This window comes from Aplidium turbinatum, chromosome 17 (assembly GCF_918807975.1).
Source record: "Aplidium turbinatum chromosome 17, kaAplTurb1.1, whole genome shotgun sequence".
Lineage (NCBI taxonomy): Eukaryota > Metazoa > Chordata > Ascidiacea > Aplousobranchia > Polyclinidae > Aplidium > Aplidium turbinatum.
In genome coordinates this window covers 339,311-360,931 of record NC_137488.1, presented here as the reverse complement: position 1 = coordinate 360,931, position 21,621 = coordinate 339,311, and the positions used below count along the sequence as shown (strand labels likewise).

Genomic DNA, 21,621 nt, shown 5'->3' with positions numbered 1-21,621 from the left:
TGACATGACCTACATTGCAACCAACAAACTCATTTCAGTAAAGTAGGCTTTAATAAACTTAAAACGTGAATATCCTGCAATTGAAAACTAGCTTTAAAGAATGTTAACAGAAAGTATTAAATGACAAACTAAAACAAGACTCTACTTAAACTGTCGATTGCACTGCTACACTGTTAACTGAAAACTAGAGAATGAACCAACACGAAAGAAACCAAGAGAAGCCAAGTCAGGCAATCGGCAAACCCACACTGCGCTGTCGGCAAGAGAGATGTGGTGCGTGACGACACGCGCTACACCACACTAACAAACACTTTACGCAGTGCAGCCTTTGCACTCTGTGGCTTTCCAGTCACATTATCACACTTCCCACTTTTCGACAGTGGCGGCATATGGTAACTGTATTGTTTCCGTTATAATGTTCAGCACATTTTCTGCGTTTTCTAGGTTGTCGTCCCTGCTCTTCTTCTCTCTGCAGTGTCGGCTTTCGTTTCAGCACATAAGCAGTTCTCAAGCTCACAATCTGGAGGATAAAATCACGTCGGCTGATGTTGCTGCCAAAACGTTTTCTAAAAATAATCTAAGAGTTCAAAGCTGTAATATTTTGCATATTTGTCCAAACTGCAAGAGGCCATATTTTACTTGCTGCATATGTGGTGCATTTTGTTGCCATTTGGTCAAACACATCAACTGCTACTTTGTTCTCGCTATAAAATGGATCACAAAAGGTTTCTTTTTCTTTATTGCATCAATACTGGGGCTGTCATGCATAGTGGAAAGGACATTTTCATTTTTTTCACTGATAGTTTACAAGCATGCAGCTGTTCGTTGAATTGTAAAAGAATTTACTGGAAAATCTTTCTCCTCCACTCTTGGTCATCACCTTTGTCAGTCATTTACTGTTAGCTCGAACAGTTCCAACAAAGGGTATAATTCTTTCCTGTAGCAAACCAGCAAGATTCACCCTAGTAAAAAAGTTAACTGTTGTGACGTTTGTACCCGCCTTGTCTGTGTAAATTGATGGTGATCCTCATCACTACATTCTCGGGGAGAAGCCTTCCATTTCGTTGCTTTCTTTCAATAGCTCCCAGGTACGATAAGTACGTATACGGAATTGCACACGTATTTGTAATGAACCTCGGCTAACACCCAGAATTTTATGCACAAACTTGTCTGGTTTGTTTGGCATGAACACGATAAAAGGACATCTGTTTTTCATTGGAAATAGACGTTCATCGATTGGTAGGCCCCAATCTGGAGTGTAATTGTAGATACAATTAGCAACAAGTTCTTCCAGTGGCTCTCGAGTTTGAATAAACTTATTTGTTGCAAGTCGCTGATAGATTTGTGGAAAGTATTTGTAAACTCAATAGGATAACCTAAAATCAAGCCGAGTTGTCGTCGTCTGAGCTTCTGGGGCCGAGGGTCTATCCTTTTACCACCCCAGATTCACGATGTTCCCAGACTACACTGGAAGGCTGCTAGAGAGCAGCCAGTCTTTAGTTTCATCATCCATGACGCGCAGACCTTCCACTCCATTAGGTGGCTTGAAGATGGTACAGTCATTGATGATGTGGTCTGCGGTCTGTTCCTCGGCACCACATTCACAGGAGGAGGAAGAAGCCATTCCCCATTGGTGCATGGTTGAGCGGAAAAGGCCGACGCCCGTACGGAGACGGTTGAGGCGCACCCATGCCTGTCTTTGTAGTGTCAGGCCGATGGGGCGTGTGTCGGCGTCGGGGATGAATAAATAGAGTCTGGTGGTGCTTGACCTCCATTCAGAATTCCATTTATGGCCCGCCCAAGTAGCAGCAGAGATGTCTTGTTCATCAGCTTCGTTGCTCAGAAGCCGAGCGGCTGGCACGAATGGGTGTCTTGATTTCAGTCGGCGGGGGTGCCCGTTTGGGAAGACAGAGATCTTGTGGTGGAGAAGATGATTAGGCTCCAGTGCCCGTCGACCGAGGGACGGAGTGGCTTCTTCGCGACGAAGCTCAGCAGGTTGGATGCCAGCGAGAATTGGGAGATTGTCCAATGGTGTGGGACGCAGGCATCCGGTCACTGTGCGTAGGGCGCTGTTTATGGCAGTGTCGATGTTGTGGCAGTGAGCACTGCGGCACCAGACAGGTGCACAGTACTCTGCTGCTGAAGAGTAGACAAGGGCTAAGGCTGCTATTCGCAAAGTGTCAGCCCTCGCCCCCCAGCTAGAGCCTGCCAGGCGCTTCAGTAGCGCAGCGCGGTATGTGAGTTTCTTGCGCAGTGACACCAAATGGTGGCGGTATGTGAGCGATCTGTCTAGTGTCACCCCAAGATACCTTGGCTCGGGGCAGAAGGACAGAGGTTTTCCGTTGTTGTGGACATGTAGCTCACGATCAGCTTCTCGATTGTGTAGGTGGAAAGCTGCCGCCACAGTTTTGGTTTCGCTGAGTTTCAGTCGCCAGTTCTGGAGATAAGCTGAGATGGTTTGCATGTCCTGGCTCAAGGTGTCTTCTAGATTTTCCCACGACTTTGTGGAGTGGAGAATTGCCAGATCGTCCGCATAAGCGTATTTTGCGTAGACCGTGGTTGGCAGGTCGTGGGTGTAGATGTTGAAAAGAAGTGGAGCCAGGACCGATCTCTGTGGGACGCCGTTTTTCAGGCGTCTCAGTCTGCTTCGCCGTGGGTTGCCGGTGGTGAGGGTGAAGCTTCGATTCCTGACAAGTTCCATAATCATATGGACCATATGTCGGTCAGGAAGCAGGCGAAGCAGCTTGTAAGTAAGGCCGCGATGCCATACAGTATCGTAGGCAGCTGTGAGATCTAGAAAAACAGCGCCGGCCTTCTTTTTTGCCTCAAAGCAGTCCTCGATGTCTTGGGTCAACAGTGTGACCTGATCTACAGTGGATTTTCCGCGCCGAAACCCAGCTTGCTCTTTTGGAAGGAGCGGGTCGATGATTGGGTTGACGCGGGCATAGATCAGTCTTTCGAGGATCTTGAAAGGAACACAGAGGAGGGATATCGGACGATAACTCCTTGGGTCCTCTGGTGGCTTGTGAGGCTTAGGGATCGCAGCTACTAAAGCTCGAGCTACTAAAACTAAAGCTACTAAAGCCGAGTGATAACACACATCAAGCCGAGCGCTGGACAATTACCATGAGAAACGCCATAAGTAAGTGTGAAAACTATTGAATTAGTTTATTTCACATAGAAAATATTTTATACCATGCAAATATTATTAAACTTGTATGAGGTGTCGATTTCGACACCTCGGCCGTTGGAGGTAAATCCGCACATTGTAGATAACATAAAAAAAATTTTTAGAAAAATAATACTGAACTATAAAGTGTAAGCATAATTCAGTTCAGTTGTTTTTTATTTCTGACCATCATATCAAAAACAATACACGTCAACATAGCAAAGGTCGAGAAAAAGGTAGAAGCGACAAAACGCGAACGTTAAAACGTGCTTGTGACCGAAGTAAGTTATTGAGTTGAAAGAAATTTGGCACGGTCGCAACACCTTCAGAAAAATTTAAGATATAAAGAGAAAATAAAAAAAAGAAACTGCTACAAAAAATAAAAATAAACAACATATATTTAAGCTATAGCTTTATTAGCCCAAATAGCTTTAGCTGATATATTTAAGATTTGTATGGACAGTTGCTATGAAGATCGGCTATGGTGCGTTATCAAGAGTGCTGATGGTCGTGAGGGAAACACGTCTTGATGCGTTTAGCTCATAGCAAAGAATAACAATAATTAGGAAGCTACTGAAAGTTTGAAAACGTTGCGATAACAATTAAGGCCCAAAATAGTGAACTAAATTTCTAAAAGTGTCGATTTCGGCACCTCGGCCGTTCTAGCGTTAAAACAAAATAATTACAATATTATAACAACGTGAAATCTTTCCTAGTTATACTAATATCATTAATGCTGTTCTTTTGTGGAGATGTAGATTAATAAATTAATAATTTTCTCGATGAGGTCATAGAATTTTAATCAATCCTATTAATTTGTTGTCTATTTTCTGTCTGTGATATTATAGAGTTGTGCACTATCAAGTTTCATAAAAATGGACGAGCTAATTCCAAAGTAAAATTATTGTTTATGCATTAAACTTTAAACAGAATATGTTCGAGGCGGCTTATTGTTTTTTTCTTAGTGAGTTGGGATCAGCAGCGAAGGGCTTGAACTGCAGCGATATCATGAACTTAGAGTATTATGATGTACAGGAAGCTACGGCAACTATAGACTCCCACGCTGACATGGATCCCGATATGGTAATGATCTGCGCTAATTTGTCTTTCTGCCGATCACATTAATTCAATTTGTAACGATGATGTTATACTGTGTTCCCGGCATCTTGCGATCGTGGGCTAACGCTGAAACTTGATTCAATTAATTAATCCCATGATATTAGAATGTTCATGTTTTTTTCTACTGTGTATTATTATTGTTCATCAGCTGCTGAATCGAGCTGACTAATTAATGATAATAATACTAATCATGTAGCACCACATCCACAGTGCAAAGCATGCTCCTGGACGCTGTAGTCTACATGACGATGGTGATAAAATAATTCATTCATGCTGTTCAGTTAAATAGAATTTTTTCAACTGAGTTTTCAATTCGTATAAATTTTCAAATTCTTTTTATACAAATAAATAAATATAACTCCAGCAACTGGCAGCAGCAACTGAAAAATGCCTACGCATACGTCTTAGATAAAAGGTCACATATATTGATGTTGAGAACGCAAAGGTCTGGCAAGTTTATAATATGCTAGTAAAAGATCAAGGCCAGACAATAAAAAACAAACTTTAAATACAAAAAAAAAAAAAAAAATTGAAACGTATGCGATATAATCGGTAAACACTTAAAGAGAGAAATTGGGTACCCATTTGGCATAGTATGAAAACATTCCCAAAACTCGTTGTAGTTCAGGCTTGGATTTTGGTAAAGTTCGAGCAGGAATCGAAGACGTTCTGGGTCAGGTTTGATTTTACGGTGCACAAGTCTATAACCTAGTAAGTCAATCCAATTACGAGTGAAAACACTATTCGTTTCATTAAAGGTTAAACTTTCTGCTTTAACTGCAGTAAACAGAACGTTTAATTTTGCATCATGGTCTGCACAATCATAACTACACACAGTACGGTATATTGTCAAGATAGGCATAGGTGTCAGCCAAATTATGCTTTTTGATCAGTTTGCCAACAATTTTCTGAAAAAACGACACAACGTTAGTAACACCAAATGATAGCGAGTGAATTTGAACAATTTTCCTTCAGCTTCAAAAACGTAAAAGGGCAGATTTTAAGTCTTAGTTTCTAAACACAGTTCCTTCTGCATTTTTTGCAATTTGGTTGCTCATTTTGGGGAGCGGATAAGCATCAAACAACATGAATCTGTATATAGTTTGTGAATAGTCAACAACTATTCTTGGTTTATGCCGCCCATCTCTCGCAACAACCACCTGCGCTCGCCAAGGTGAGTAAGAAGGTTTAATGATTTTCTCTGAAAAGTTTGCTCAGCTCCTCTCAGATGAATTGACGATGTTCTTGATTAAAGTTTCGCGACTTGGTAGCGATGGACTTAGCAATAGGTTCCAAACTATGAAATAAACGAGGAGATTACATGGTTGGCAAATACCCCAGCGTAAGAGTTTCCGATCACTACCTTTCTTTATGGTCCACCGACTTTGAACACAACTCTTTCATGCTGGTTTAGAAAACCTTAACCAAAATGATGTCGGCACAAACTTTTGGTACTGTACTAATCCAAACACGACGTTAGCATACTTTCTTTCTTGAACTTTGACATCAGTACACACTTTCCCATCCACTTTGCAGTTAGTTGGTCCGAAGCCATTGAAACATTTGATGGCTTGCCTTGAGGTTGAAGTTTGATAAATTTTGCAGCTTTGGCTCTCATAAAGTTGTCAGGTGCACCTGTTTCCAGCAAGCAATCGAGAATCACTTCTTTTATATGTACAAAGTTCCCCTGGTATCAACATGCATTGTCGCATGGACGGAGGGCTCTTCAATCTTGCTCGCTTTCGTGCAAAGCGAAAACTTCTGCTCATGCAATTCATGAGTTACAGTTTTCCGATGACAATTCCACAGTCCACGCATGCTTGGACTCCTGATGATGTCCAAACGATAGCCACAATCTACAACAATTTTTATGAGCATTTTAGAATGGAAGTTAACACTGATAAAACTAGGATACTCAACCAAATGCCACCTGATCACACCTCTCCAGAGATCAATATCTACGAAAGACCTGTAGGTGAAGTAGACTACTTCTCCTACCTTGGTAGCATACTTTCAACAGCACCAACATGTGCAAAGGATAATGAACATCGTATAAAAGCAGCACATTGTGCCCATGGACAACTTAACCATTGTGTTTTCAACAATCATGCTACATCTATCCGCACAAAAGTTATTTTCGTTAAGATTTTGTCTAATAACAGATCGGCCTTCAGTCAAATTTTAAGCTTCACGTTGTCATGGCCTGTGTATAAAGAGGTTCCCATGGTTGCAACAGGTTGGCGAGTTTTGGTGAAGTAGCATATAATATTTAAACTTGAAATGCTGTAAACAAAAAGTACTGAAGTAGGCCACAACACGAGGCTATTGTTGCGACTTGGTAAATTATGTAAAAATTAACCCAATCAGATTGTGTTTACATCAAAAACCATCAAAGTTCCAACAAAATTCTCTACTTGTCAAAAGTTTAGGCTTTAGTTTAGACATATGCTTATTGCTTTAACGTATTGGCACGCAATAATTATCTTTAGATCGTAAAAAAATTTAGAAAATTCAAAGAACTGACTGCTAAAAATCTCAATTTGGGTTTAAAAAAGAAACCCTAAATATAAAAGGCTGGAGTTGAAAAAACATAATCCCAAAAAAACAAGCAACCCACAAATCTAAAGAAATACAAATATTAAAAAAAAATTTCAAATTTGCGGAAAAACACCAAGTCGGCAACACCGTTCTGTGCCAGATCTTATAACATCAACTTTGACCTAATCACAATCTCATGTTGCCACAAACGCAATGATTCAAAACTTTCTCTGGGTTTGGAAATGTTGCCAGGAACTTATTTAAAATTTATACAATAAATCATGTTAATATTACAAAAAGTGCTCAATGCCAAGCTAAAAAGCCAAGCAGAGCAAATATAGTTACTGTATTACTTTCTAAAACCTCTACAGCCTGTTTCACCCTAAAGGGGGGTCATCAGAAGGTTCTGAAAAATATGCAAAAACAATAAATCGGTAATATCTGAAAACATTTTCAGAACCTTCTGATGATCCTTCTTTAGGGTGAAACAGTATTTAAAATTTGTGTTTTGTGTTCAAAGTTTAAAAAGTCATGCAATTTTAGCATCCGGATCCAGTTTCTATCAAAAAGAGCTATATCCGTTGAAAAACGATAAAGATCCAGATCCTGTTCTTGTACACTTTGTTTTACTTCTGTCATTCATTGTGCAGTTAGATTGTCTGGTTTGTATATGCACGCTTACCTTACTCTTTCATTGCGCTTATCACGTAAGTCTGGGTGATCCAAGACTGCGAGCATGAAGGGCAATATTAACGTTTAGGGAAAGTTTCATGAGCCGTATAAAAAGTAATTTTCAGCTTAGTTGAGACCCAAAAAAGTGTTTTCAGCTTCAACTTTAATTTTGGTCATTATTGCCATGTTGCGATTCCTGAAGACTGTGCTCATTTACTGAAAGTATCCTTTGCTATAGCGATTCTCTTTTCAATTTCAGTGTCACTTTTGCCATCGGAAGTTATAATGTACCCAAGATATTTCTGCTAATTTGCATTCATCAAATGCTGGCATTTGCACAACAATCTAACCTCTTAGTGTAATTTATTAAGTTAAGAATCGATTTCGCTATAGTAATAGCATCTTCAGCTAGCACATGTAAAAAAAAGAAGAAAATTTGAAAAATACGTAAAACGAACAAATAAAGCAAACTCCGATGTTATCAACACGCATAAAAATTATATTTTAAATAGATGGTTACATAATATTAAAATCAAAACCTGCAAGCCTAAATCTTAACTGGTGTTCTCCCACGATTTCCAACAATATACTGGTACAAAATTCAAGAAATACATTAACCTGATCATCCGTCTAGTAAATTACAACAGTTTAAGAAGGCGAATACAAAGAAAAACGCAATTTAGTTTCAGTCCATTGCCGTAAGTTTATATTGATAAAGCGTCAATAAAGAATAAGTGTAAATGTCTCCACAAATTTCCATCTTCTGTAAGGTTAATCCAATGTCGAGTGTCTAAGTTGCATAAATTCAACGATTTGTTTAGGGCGTCTTTGAAGCGATTCCTGGGGGCACCAACATTGCGGTGGCCTGTGGAAAGCTCTCCAGATAAGGTGATTTTGGGGAGTCTATGATTGTCAATCCTGGAAACATAGCCGACCCAACGTAGTTGACTTTTTAACAGAGATGATTAAATGTTAGAGACAGATGCATGTTGCAGGACCAGTGTCTAGGATATGTTTGTTTCAGTGAATGTTTGGAATACAGTTGAAGCAACGCTGATGAAAACGTTCCATGAGTCTTACGTACTAGCGATATGGCACCCAGCATTCTGATTTATAGAGAGGTGTCAAAACGAGTGCCTCATATATACCACGATTTTTGTTCTCTTTTATAAGTGACGATTGTAAAGTTGATGATTGTAAGTGATGGTAACTCGTCTGTGAGGCCTTCCGAAGGCAGAGTTTGCTATGACTAGTCTACACCTTGTTTCTTTGTCAATCTTGGCGTCTGAAGATATGGTGCATACTAGGTATGGAACTGCTGCACTACATTGAGCTCCTTCTTCTTCTTCTTCTTCTTCTTCTTCTCTCGTTTGGCTTGTAGTAGCTTAGATTGGCAATGCCTCCTCGTGCAGCCAAGATACGGTAGTTGGGTCCAGTTGTCGAATACCAGTGATTCCACTTGGGGGTCGTAAGATGAAACATTCGTGGAGTATGTGTTGCATTGTTTGTTCTACCGCTCCGCAAACACATATCGGCGAATTATGCAACCCCCACCTAAACAGATTAGCTCCAGTACATACTCCAGTACATAGCTTCAGTACATAGCTCCAGTACATAGCTCCAGTACAGTAATTGAGCTCCGATTGGTCTACAAAGAAATGACAATGGAAGAATACTTCCTCAGGTGCAGGCTGATGTAGTTCTTTCGTCTTTTTTAGGTTAATCATTAACCCGAACATTTTGGCAGCTTCTGCAAAACAAGAAGTTAAGCGTTGCAGTGTGTCCTCTGTGTGGGCAAGCAAGGCTGTATAATCAGCGAACAACAATTTATTGATTATTTGTGTTTTTGTACGTGCTCTAAGACGCCGAAGGTCAAACTGAGAACCAGGCCCTGAACCGAACAGAGAGTCGAACGCATCAACAAATTAGAAAATCAAAACTATCTTTTGTTTCTTGCTTTTGGTTATTGTGTCAATCTCTGCTTTAAAATCGGTGGTCGAACGACGTAAGCACCAAGCAGGGATCCAGGGTTTCATCAGCCAGTCTGTTCAGCGTGTCGTTTTTTAATCGCTTCATAATTGAGAAGGTGCTTTTGCAAATGCATGTGTCACCGAACATGGAATTCATGTTCAGTACAAAGTCTTTTAATCGTTTGGCCTTGGAGGGGAGGGTCGGTGGGGACTCGGTACTTTTCAAGGCGATATTACTAAAGAACTACGCGATTAACACCGTTGAATTTTTTTTTACTTTTCCTAAACATTATTCAAGTATTTATTTTGCTTTAAATGACGTTGCTATTGTCTATATTTTTAGATATAACATGATTTTCATGACATACTCTGATATTTGAGCTTGCTACTAGCTAGTCCTTTTGTTTTCAAATTATACGGATTAATAGGATTACTGAATGTCGCCGTGAGTGCAACTGCGATCAGATATCTCATGAGTTGGTTTTGGTATAAAGCATTCAACTGTAATGATTCCGCCTTTTGTTTGCAAGCGAGACTTTTGAGTTATTTTGATTAATCTTTTAATTTGCATCCAAGTTTTTTTGAAATTATCAGAGAGCATAGGATAAGCCATACTGAAAAGATGTCGTTTTACATTTCTTTTCTATGGCCAATACATTTTGTTTCTAACTTATGACAAGAATCAGTAGGAAAATTTTTGACAAAACTCAGTTTATCTCATAAAACAAACCGACTGATGTGGTAAGTTTTTTGTTGATTTCTTGTCGTAAAGCAACAAGGAGTGAGTTCTTGATCTGCCAATCAACTTGTGTATGTACCGGTACACTTGTATTTACATAAATATTTATAATGTCTATTTGAATGGAGACCTTCTGATAATCCCCCTTTTAGGGTGGGGCGGGCTGTGGAGGTTTTAGAGAATAATAACTATATTTGATGTAAATATTTATAGATGTTGTTGAAATGTTTATAAAAACGAGAGATTTAAGAATACTGAAAAGAACTTGATACTAGCTATCTAAACTGCTCTGCTTTTGTGAAAAAAAAAACACGCTCAGCTACGTTATTGCGCTTTGAATCATTGCACATATTGTATCAGCACTGAATCTTTATCTAAATGGTAATTTTGTAGTTGCTTGAGAGATTATAAAATTATTTTTTCTGTAAGAGGATTTAAAAGTTTTGATACATCTCAGCAGAAGCACTATTGCGACCAACTCAATGCATTTAAACTTTTTATTCAAATGTTGGTCTTCAAAAGCTTATTTTCACAAAACCTTACCTCGAAGCGGTGTAGGCCTATCTTTTTCTCAAAAAGTTTGGACGTTTATGTCATTTGGATCAGAGTTGTTTGTTGGGTTGAAAGAATCTGAAATCAACGCCTCGTTTTTGTAACGCATTGTAATGTAAACTATCAGTCAGTCGCTTTTGTGCCTTTTTGTTTTCGAATACATTTCCGTGATAAAAGGTTGGCTTTTGCAGTAATGCCGTCAACCGCAAACTGCATCTAAAATGCTATTTCAAAATTTGAAGAGAAAGACATCTTGTAATGCGTAAAAAATAGCTTGACACAAAATGCATGTTCAACAAATCAGAAAAAATATAGGAAACGTGATCTTGCAAATCTACTTGACAACATGAAAAAAGTCATTTCAATCGTTTCGACACAAACGTGCATTTTTAAAATATCAATAACCTTAAATTTTGCCGAAGGAAAAAGTCAAAACTTTAGTGATTTTTTTTTTGTACGACAATAGCAATCAGCCTAAAAATGATTTTTTGCAAGATTTGGTATCTTGCTAAATGTATTTATTTTTCGTATCGTTATACCACGATTTTGAGTTTGTCACGCAGAATGGATTTCCATTTGGCAATGTGCAAACGACCTCTTTTATACTAGTCTACCAATACGATTTGACTAAACGATTATTATTACTACACTTTATCAAAACTGTTCGCAAAATTATTTTATTCAAAGTGATCATTGTTGGTAAGTATGGAAGCATGTCACTTTTGATTGCTTCGTGACATAGTTTATCAGTCAAGAGTTTTAGACGCTTTTGTTTTTGAAGTGCATGAAGCCTTGCGTTGGGACGAGCTCCTATCGAAGCAAGTTAATACCCTTGGATAGGTTGTTGTTCAAATACCATGTGACACCATTACCTCACTTTTCTGGAATCAACCGTTAGCTAGACAGCAAATCAGACACTTTTTACATCGATTCAACGTCTCTAGACGTTGAAACAATGCTAAAAAACGAATGAATGGCTCCCTGGAATGTGCTGCAAAATACTAAGTGTTTCGATCATGTATAACCAAATTGGACAGTGTAAGTGTGAAAACTGAACTAAATACAATTGACACAAACAAAATGTTTACTAAAGCTCATTGCTTGATTTAGTTCTAATATCAAGTGATGACAGTACATTTGAAAAAGTGTAGACTATAACATGTGACTCAAAAATAACTTGAAACAGTTTATTTTTACTCTAATTTTGTCTCATTCTCTGCAAATGTTGAGACAAAGCAAAAGGTTTGTCTCAACTCAAAAAAAAAATATGACCACCATCAAAAAATTTCGATGCTGTGTTGTCAGATAAATTATCTGCATCATGTGAAAATTTAATTGATCTATCTTGCGTAGTTTTTTAGTTACACGAGCTCAACGTGCTAATGTCGAACCGACCCCCCGTCCGTAGGTCAACTGGCCATAAAAAATCACAGGAAATACGGTTAAATTAAAATTCTTCAGCCTAACCCTAACCCTAGGCTATTACTTGCACCAGACACTGTGGTTTATCGTTGCTATTGGCAAAAAAATCTTTTCCACAAATAGAATTGAATTCACTGTATACCTTTGACGGGTTAAAATGCAATATATTCATGTTAAACGCAGGTAGGCTAGTTGTATTAACACCTGTGGATTTGTGGAAGTGTTTGCAGGCCGCACAAAAGCTGCTCACAGGCCTACCGTACTGTTTTCTGTACTTTCATTTCCCAGCTTAAGGTCTGCTGCAGCCATAAGGTAGCGCCAACAGAGGTCCAAAATTACAAACTTGTTGGATTGGTAATCCATAAAATTTTCTGAGCAGTTTCACAATTTTAAAAATTACCTAATAACAGAATACCCATTTTTAATTCCTTATTTAGATAGAATTTAAATTAATCATACTGTAGTTTTAAAGCTAGAAAACAGCTTATATGGATAACATGCTCAATTGAGCTGAGGTACACTTTTTGGAAGACATGCCACTGGCAACTCTTTTACGGTAAAACAATATGAACCACTGCATGACACTGGTCATGCCTTGTGATGAAATACCAGGTCCGGGCATAGATATGTTATAACATAATCTTATTAAATATGCATATGCAGGCAATGCTGCTAAGTAGGCTAGTTAAAATGGCATATTTTATACTGTAGACCAGTGGTTCCCAACCTTTTTTTGTCTGTTACCCTAATCTCCACCCTGAAGTGAGCCAATTATCTCCACGACCAATTTTCAAAAACAAAAGTGTTTATTGCTATGTATTTCAAAGGGCTAACTATGACAATGAAAATGCAATACAATACTGAATACAAGATAACAATGCGTGGTAAACATTTAATGCGAAGGTTGGGCCTGGATTTCAGCTGCCAGCTTTGTGATCCTGGGCTTTGTGGTACTGAGGGCGATTCTTGTGTCGCTTTCGACATGCAGGCGATTGCGCTTTTTTGTCTTCATTCCCATGACAGGTGAAAATCCTTGTTCACAGCGATACAGTAGGCTACCGGTACGTTGTTGAAAAATATGTCAGAATATTTAATGCTGGTGTCGTTAATGTTGGTGCGTCCTGGATTCTGCCAAACCAAAAAGGTTCCAAGCCTTTCCCCTTGAAATCAAGTTTAAACGCTTTCGTTCATTCGGAGAGTGATAAATTCTTCTTTGGCCGGAAAGTCGTCATCATTCACCTGGCTGTCATCACATGTGAAGGGCTCAGTGCAACGTTAGAGACTAGCCGTGTCCAAATTCGGAAAGTAGTTGTCCATCTTCTTGGCTAACTGACCTAAGTGGCCAGCTATGTCCTCCTTCAACGCCGCTGTCAACTCAAGTCTATTGCCTTGAGGTAGCCTACATGTCAAGCGTCTAAAACTGCGCCACTGTGCCTCTTTCAACTCGCTTGTTCCACAATTTAATCTTCGCGATAAATGCTGCTATGGCTACGTTGGTGTCGATCACAGTTACATTCTTGCCTTGAATTAGAAGATTGCCTTTGTTTAATTCACCAAAGATATCAGCCAGGTAGCACAGCTGGGAAATCCACTGTTGGTTAGGGAAGTATTCAGCCAAGTCCTACTTCTTTTCTATCAGAAAAACATGTAGGCCTACACAGCCTCACGAAGTTCGACCAGGCGGGTTATCACTTTGCCACGAGACAGCCATAGTATAGCCTACTTCTGTGTGGTACAGTAATGCTTCGTATCTTCCATCTTCTTGCACAGTTCCTTGAAAAGACGGCTCTTCAATTATTTCGCTTTTATAAAGTTCACAACCTTCACTGTTTCCAAATCGGGTATCGTTACCCCAAAAAAATAAGCAAATTACCCCCAGGGGTAATTTACCCCCAGGCTGGGAACCACTGCTGTAGACCTAGGATCACCTTTTTGTTTCTTCTTTCAAGGATGAATGCTTGCAATCAAAACTTCACTTTTCCAATCAAGTTGTGAAAGGAAAAAATTATTTGTCAAACGAATCCGATCCTGATCTCGAAACTACGCTTGAAACTATTCCACAAGACATCGCTGTATTCATGAAGTAGGTTGAAATTGAAACCTCATCAATATGTTTGGATCATTACTGTTTTCAGGAATGCTTTTATTACTGTTTTTCAAATTATTCAAAGTTATTTTTATTTCTTACCTTTCAATATTTTACCTCTGCAGGTTGGCACATGTTTTTTGATTGTTTCAAGAATAGCGATCTATATATACACTTAAACATGCCTGACGTGAAGGCCGATGTAATTTTGATTTTGAAATCTAATCTTAATTTACATTTTATCTCTTTGATATGATAGTTTTGATAATTCAAATTGCCAAAGTGTGATCACTGCGTCTCAAAACACTGCAATTCTTTTAATATTAGGTTAAAAAATGACAATTTTTTTCCATTTATTGGTGTTGTCAGACATTTTTTGGACTTCCAACACAAATGCTAAAATTTAGTTTGTTATTTGAATGGTAACAATAGCACAGGAGTACGCAAAATCACACAAAGTACACGCACACGCAAAATCGCACAAAGTATACACAAAAACTATATTTATTAATTAATACTAAAACAATCAACTTATACTAGCAGTTTTGGCTACTAACAGATCAGCCTTCAGTTAAATTTTAAGCTGTACGTTGTCCTGGCCTGTGTATAAAGGTGGCCAAGGTTTTAACTTTTGGCGCTTACAGGGTTTTATAAATTAGCTTGTGGCCCACGACCTTAAACAAGTTGATTTTTCTCTATTTCAAGAAAATTTAAGCCGTTTTAAATTTGCTAGTATTTTTCTGTTTCCCATATATTGTGAAGATGGTTATCAAAAAATTTCTTAAGTTAATGTACAACGTCAACATCTTATGGAGAATAAAATGATTATTCAGGCCTGAAGTGGTCAACGCCACTCCTGCTGTGCTGTGTGAGACACTGTACCAGAGGATCGGAGATGCACAACTTAATGTCCTTCCCAACGGTTCCGGTGATAAGAAACGTATGAAGCTAGCGAAAGGAGCGATCAACTGCCTGGTTAGTTACTTACCCTGCTGTAGCAAAATGACTTTACAAGTAACATTTCATTGATTAACCCTATCTGTAGCGACACAGGGTTTTATGAGGACGCCCCATTCTATTAGTAAAATATTTCACAGAAGGAAATATGCCAGAAATGTGAAATTTCTTGACTTTTAGTTTTTATCCTTTGCGAATTTTCAAAACCTAAACTGGTCATTTTTCCACCTTCCTGCCCTTCACAATAAGCATTTCGTCTCAGGTGACTAGACATTTTCGTGCAATGGTAGTTATATAAATGTTATTGATAGTGCAATATAAATGGTAGTGCAATTACTTTAAAATGTACAAACGTTCAAAAACGCCTTATATTAATGAGCACAAGTAATTTTTTGTTTAGTTTAGTTATAATTCAAAAATTTCAATTTTGAAGCTATTTTCGGAAAATTAGAATAAAAACCGACTGTCTGACGTTTTTTGATCTGAAACACTTTATTTCAATAAATTTGTTGAGTAAAAATTCAATTTCTATATCCACAATACACATGGCTATTACCTTGGAAAATATTTTGGTTCTGTGATTTTCATAGCTCCCGTTATTAGCGATTAATTAGCATGGGGCTAAAATAGCCCGTGACGTCCTTTTCGCGTGCGAAAACAGCTTGTATTAAGATAGGGTTAAGCTTAACAATTTGCTTCTCAAAGGGGGTGCCAGATCTGCCCACCCCCCATATTTCCTTTGATTACTAGCAGAGTAACGCCATGCACTTGGCTTTTCTTGACTTTTTCCAAAACCGCAAGGTGGATCTGATGATATTAATACTAAAATCTGTGTAATTTTCTTGTAAATTAAAGATTTTGGTGAATTTTTGCTGATTGCTCTTACAAGGCATAAGTTCATTGCTTCGTGCATCAAAATGCGCAAGCAGAGAGGCGTATCGACTAGTTTTCCATTGTTTGGTTTGAAATAACACCAGCAGATCACAGGTAACAGCTGATTGATTTTGATCCAAAAACGGCCCCCCTTGAGCAGTGAACTTGCAAAACAGGTTGAAAATCAAAGAGTTGATTCTTTCACTGGCACTGCAGATTGTGCATTTTTTCTACCGTTTTTAATCACGGAACGTTCTAAAATAGTTGTCAAACCTGTGGATCTCTGAACGTTTAAAAGTGGCACTGAAAAGTTTCTCTCAAATATTTTAATTTTATGCGTTAATCTTAGTACTTTTTCTTTGAGTGAATGCATCCTCGCACAGCCCCTTAAAAAAATGTTTTGGCTCCTTAAGAAGTAGCCTACTGTTTTAGACAGTGATAAGGTCTCTTTTAAACATACAGTAATTAATGTTTGCCACCTTACATAGGCTACAGCTTTTACAACTCACCGCTTATCGCCAATACACTCACCGTTATAAATTTAATCAAACGCTTTAAGCAGACAGCTTACCTGGGTTACTTTTGGTTGATTTCAAAGTAGTTTAAATGCTATGGAATTGGAAGTTTTAATGTGTTTTCTCAAAGGTCGCCATAGTTTTTCTCTACTTTTATTAGCAGATTTTTCATTGATCTGAATTTTTTTCCGTAATTATAAACTCATTTGTGTGTTGTAGGTTTAGTCCATTGATTTGTAATTAGTGTCCTGTGGGAATATTAATAGTCACTTATTTTGTTTTCTTCACATTACAAATTCCATACAATGTACGGTTCCAGCCTTTAGTCTTCAGCTAGCTCCTGTAGTCTTTCAATGTAACTTCAGGCACTTTTGATGGTTTCATCCAGCAGAGTAACATCATCAGCAAATGCCTCATCATATATGAAGGCAATTTGGCATGTTGAAAACCATGTCTAGCTCCCTGAAGAAGTCAGTCGTGTCTGATTGACGAAACGTTGGAATAAAAACAGATTGTCACTTTATATATCTTGTGATAGTTTAGCTTAGTTTGCACCAGTACAACGCATCATGTTATTTAACTAAATACTTGATGAACAGCCTCATTCAATTTATTCATTGTAGCCTATGGTACTTCGATTCTCCGAGTTACTTCTAGTGATACATGAGCATTGAGCAGCTTCCAAAATGTAAAACAAGGCTTTGCCATTTATGCTGTCAAATGGTTTTTGAAAATCAATAAAGGTGACAACCAGTGATCTTTGCCATTCGATGGAGTTTTCTTGCATTCTTTTTAAAAGATGAATTTGTTAAATGCAGGTTGTAGACGGTTTAAAATCAATCGATTGTATAATTTTGCTGCACGATTGATTAGTGAGATTCCTCTATAATTACTCATCACCTTTAAGTTTCATGATTTGGGAAGTGGCATTATTAAACTTTTTTTCCATTCATCTGATGCTTTGCTTGTTTGCCACACAGCATTACATAACTTTAGTACAAGTTTGTGCATTGTTTGACCTTCCATATTTTATAGCTTTAATAATACATCTCATCCTGGTGTTTTGTGGTTACGGAAGGTTTTAACAACTGTCAGCGATCTATGCATTTCGAATAGTCTGGTGATAATTGTAGAGGCGTCAGCAGCGTATGTCCCAACTTGATCAGTGTATTGCAGTCAAGTGTAGTGAAAGAAGATTTCTTCACGTTCAGTAGATTAACGCAGCAATCTTTGCAGGCAGAAAGCATTTTGTTTTCAACTTTTAAAAGTTCTCTTCCCTGGACCAGATGAAAGTTTTTTTGTTTGTTGCCACCTTTGAGTTGTTTTAATACTTGAAGCATTGCTCTAGTTTTATTTTTTCGGTTTAAATTTTGTTGATGGAGCATCAAGCACCAACGTAAATTATTTATCTGACATCATAATTGGTAGGCGTGATGTTCTTAGTTCTGAGTTTTAATCATTCTTTAGTTGTACCTAGTACATTCAACACGTAATATAATTATGTTCTCTCTCTCCTTTTTGTTAACATGGTGGCAGCGAAAACTTTAAGTTAACCCTATCTGTAGCGACGCGGGGCTTTATAAGGACAGCCCACTCTAGTAGTGAAATATTTCACAGAAGGAAATATGCTAGAAATGTGAAATTTCTTGACTTTTAGTTTTTATTCTTTGCAAATTTTTTAAATTTACACTGGTCATTTTTCTACCTTCCTGCCCTTCACAATAAGCATTTCGTCTCAGGTGGCTAGACATTTTTGTGCAATGCTAGTTATATATATGTTAATGTAAGTGCAATATAAATGGTAGTGCAATTACTTTGAAATGTAAAAACTCTCAAAAATGGCTTGTATTTATGAACAAAAGTAATTTTTTGTTTAGTTTAACATTAGTCTATGTTATAATTCAAAAATTTCAATTTTGAAGCTATTTTCGGGAAATTAGACTAAAAACTGACTGTCTGACGTTTTTTCATTTAAAACAATTTATTTCAATAAATTTGTTGGGTACAAATTTAATTTCTATATGCACAATAGTATTGTCAATACACATGGCTATTATCTTGTAAAATATTTTGGCTCTGTGATTTTCATAGCTTCCGTTATCAGCGATTAATTAGCATGGGGCTAAGATAGCCGGTGACGTACATTCCGCGTACAAAAACAGCTCGTACAAAGATAGGGTTAAACAAATGAAAGAAGTTAACTGTTGAAAGTAAATTGCTTAAAAAGATGCAAATAATAACTTTAGAGCGCCCTGTCCCTTAGACTTACGCGATCTCAATTTATCAGAAGCATACAAGAGATGGAGGCAGCATCTTGAAGGTTATTTCAATGCAAGTGGAGCTTACGAAAAAGCAGACAAAATAATAGCAGCCAGCATACTTCAATGTGCAGGACCACAATTTATACAAGCTGTCTTTCAGATGAACTTCGATGAATAGGGCAAAAAAAAAGATTAAAGAATATTGCCTTCCTACACAGAACTCAGTCATGAAAAGTTATATATTCTGGAAAGTGCAATATCAACAACCTTTCGACACATTCTAAACTAAACTCAGACATGGAAAGTTATAGATTGTGGAAAGGGCAGTATCAACAACCTTTGTTTCGTCGGCTGCATAGCCGAGTGGTAAGAGCCCTGGAAATGTAATGGAAAGGGCACCGGTTACACACCGCTCAAAAGCATGCGGCTGTGTCTTTGACGGAACACTTGAAGGCATGCCTGAAGGTGGACACGAAGATTGGCTTCCTTGTCTTCCCGTCCACTTAATCTGAATCTTCAACCACCGGGTGTAAGCCTGGATACGACAAACAAACAAAACAACCTTTCAAGCGCGTCGGGCTCGCAGTCGAGAGCTTGCATGTTCGACTCCAGCCACCCACACTTGCTGTTGTTTATCTGGGCAAGAAACTTTACGATAATTGCCTCTACTCAGTGATCGATTTCGAGTAATGGGTAGTACCAAATTTCAGTCATAAGTAGAGTAGACAACCAGAAACAGACATTGCAGTCTGCTGCAGCGTGGGTCAAGTGTACGTCGGAAGGCGTACACCGTACACCGATGCATAGCGCTCAAGTCCGCTTTCCCGCAATGCAGGATAAAGATAATAAAACAAACAAACAAACAAAACACATTCTTAACTGAACTCAGACATGGAAAGTTATAGATTTTGGAGTGCAATAGCAACAGCCTTTCGACACATTCTTAACGGAACTCAGACAACGAGCTGAAGGATGTAACTTCGAAGAAGCAACAGAATGATTAGAGACTAAATTGTTTTTTTCTATTCCAGACAAATTGCAACAAGTTTTGTTAAGAGATTCGGATTTTTAAAAAAAGTGAATGAAATGTCTTCAAAACTATAAATCAGTAATCCAGAAAGTGCAGAATCCAACACCATCGAAACCACAAGACAACTTTATCAAGAACTGTCCACGATGCGGAAAGTCTCATCGCCGAAGAAACTGCCCTGCTTATGGAAAAAAGTGCTAGAAATGCAACAAGATGAATCACTTCAGTCGGCCGGCTGCATAGCCGAGTGGTGAGAGTCCTGGAACGGCACTCGAAAGAGCACCGGTTCGAAACCGCTTAAGAGCATGCGGCTGTGTCTTTGGCAGGACACTTTAAGGCATGCTTGAAGGTGGACACGAAGATTGGCTTCCTTGCCTTCCCGTCCACTTAATCTATATCTTCAATCACCAGGTCTAAGCCTGGATACGACAGCAGCAGCAACTTCAGTACAGTCTTTTTGCTGTTATTTCCAAGTCACTGTCCAGATGTAACGTTTAATCAATCGGTGAACTTAAATGGATTTCGAATTAACACTTAGAAATGTATTTGTTTAAGGGTCATATGACCCAAATTTTCTTCAATGCCCAATGTAGTCATTTTGACCATCTGTTAAGCTTTTGTGGCAGTAGCCATTATTATCAGATTTTTTTTCACTATTTCATTGGTTTATCTGTTCAGTTTATCTCAGTTATCTGTTTATGTCCCAAAGTGCTGGCTATCGCTTTTCCTTCATTCTGTATTTTCCTAACCAGCAGCAGTAGACAGTCTAGTGCAATACAGTTATGTCGAGAAGAAGACGTTCTGGAAGAAGACGAAGTTCTTGAATATTTGCGTAATATTCCTGATGACGTATCTGAGTGTGAAGACACTGGGTCTGAATTTGGCAACTCACATGTTCCTGAGCTACACTTAGATTTTACTTCCAGTGACGAATCTGAGCAGGGCTCATCATAGAATTTCAATTCTGGCCCTCGCTTACCTGTTCGCTCTCCTAAACGACGTCGGATTCATAATCAACCTGAAGCAACCGAAGCTCTTCAGGTGATAGATGATACTGATTCTGCAGTAAATGAAGAGGGAATAGATCAGAATATTGGCACCTGACACTTCACAAACTGAACTTCCTTCTCCATATGTTTATAATGCCGCTGAGAATAGAGGCATAGTACTCGTCGTCGTCGTCTGAGCTTCTGGGGCCGAGGGTCTATCCTTTTACCATCCCAGATTCACGATGTTCCCGGACTACACTGGAAGGCTGCTAGAGAGCAGCCAGTCTTTAGTTTCATCATCCATGACGCGCAGACCTTCCACTCCGTTAGGTGGCTTGAAGATGGTACAGTAACGTCTGATATTGATGTAACGTATTGATGATGTGGTCTGCGGTCTGTTCCTCGGCACCACATTCACAGGAGGAGGAAGAGGCCATTCCCCATTGGTGCATGGTTGAGCGGAAAAGTCCGACGCCCGTACGGAGACGGTTGAGGCGCACCCATGCCTGTTTTTGTAGTGTCAGGCCGATGGGGCGTGTGTCAGCGTCGGGGATGAATGAATAGAGTCTGGTGGTGCTTGAGCTCCATTCAGAATTCCATTTATGGTCCGCCCAAGTAGCCGCAGAGATGTCTTGTTCATCAGCTTCGTTGATCAGAAGTCGAGCGGCTGGCACGAATGGGTGTCTTGATTTCAGTCGGCGGGGGTGCCCGTTTGAGAAGGCAGAGATC

The 21,621-nt window shown here is 38.7% G+C and overlaps 1 protein-coding gene across 1 annotated transcript in view; it reads left to right on the top strand.

Annotated features, from left to right (window-relative positions):
• The window catches only part of LOC145786816 (uncharacterized), a 296,407-nt gene that overhangs the window by 205,130 nt on the left and 69,656 nt on the right, over nucleotides 1-21,621 (top strand). Inside the window, exons 57-59 of the mRNA XM_082598556.1 lie at nucleotides 4,135-4,252; nucleotides 14,131-14,264; nucleotides 15,101-15,242. Coding sequence (XP_082454682.1) covers nucleotides 4,135-4,252; nucleotides 14,131-14,264; nucleotides 15,101-15,242 — 394 coding nt within the window. The remainder of the gene's footprint in view (nucleotides 1-4,134; nucleotides 4,253-14,130; nucleotides 14,265-15,100; nucleotides 15,243-21,621) is intronic.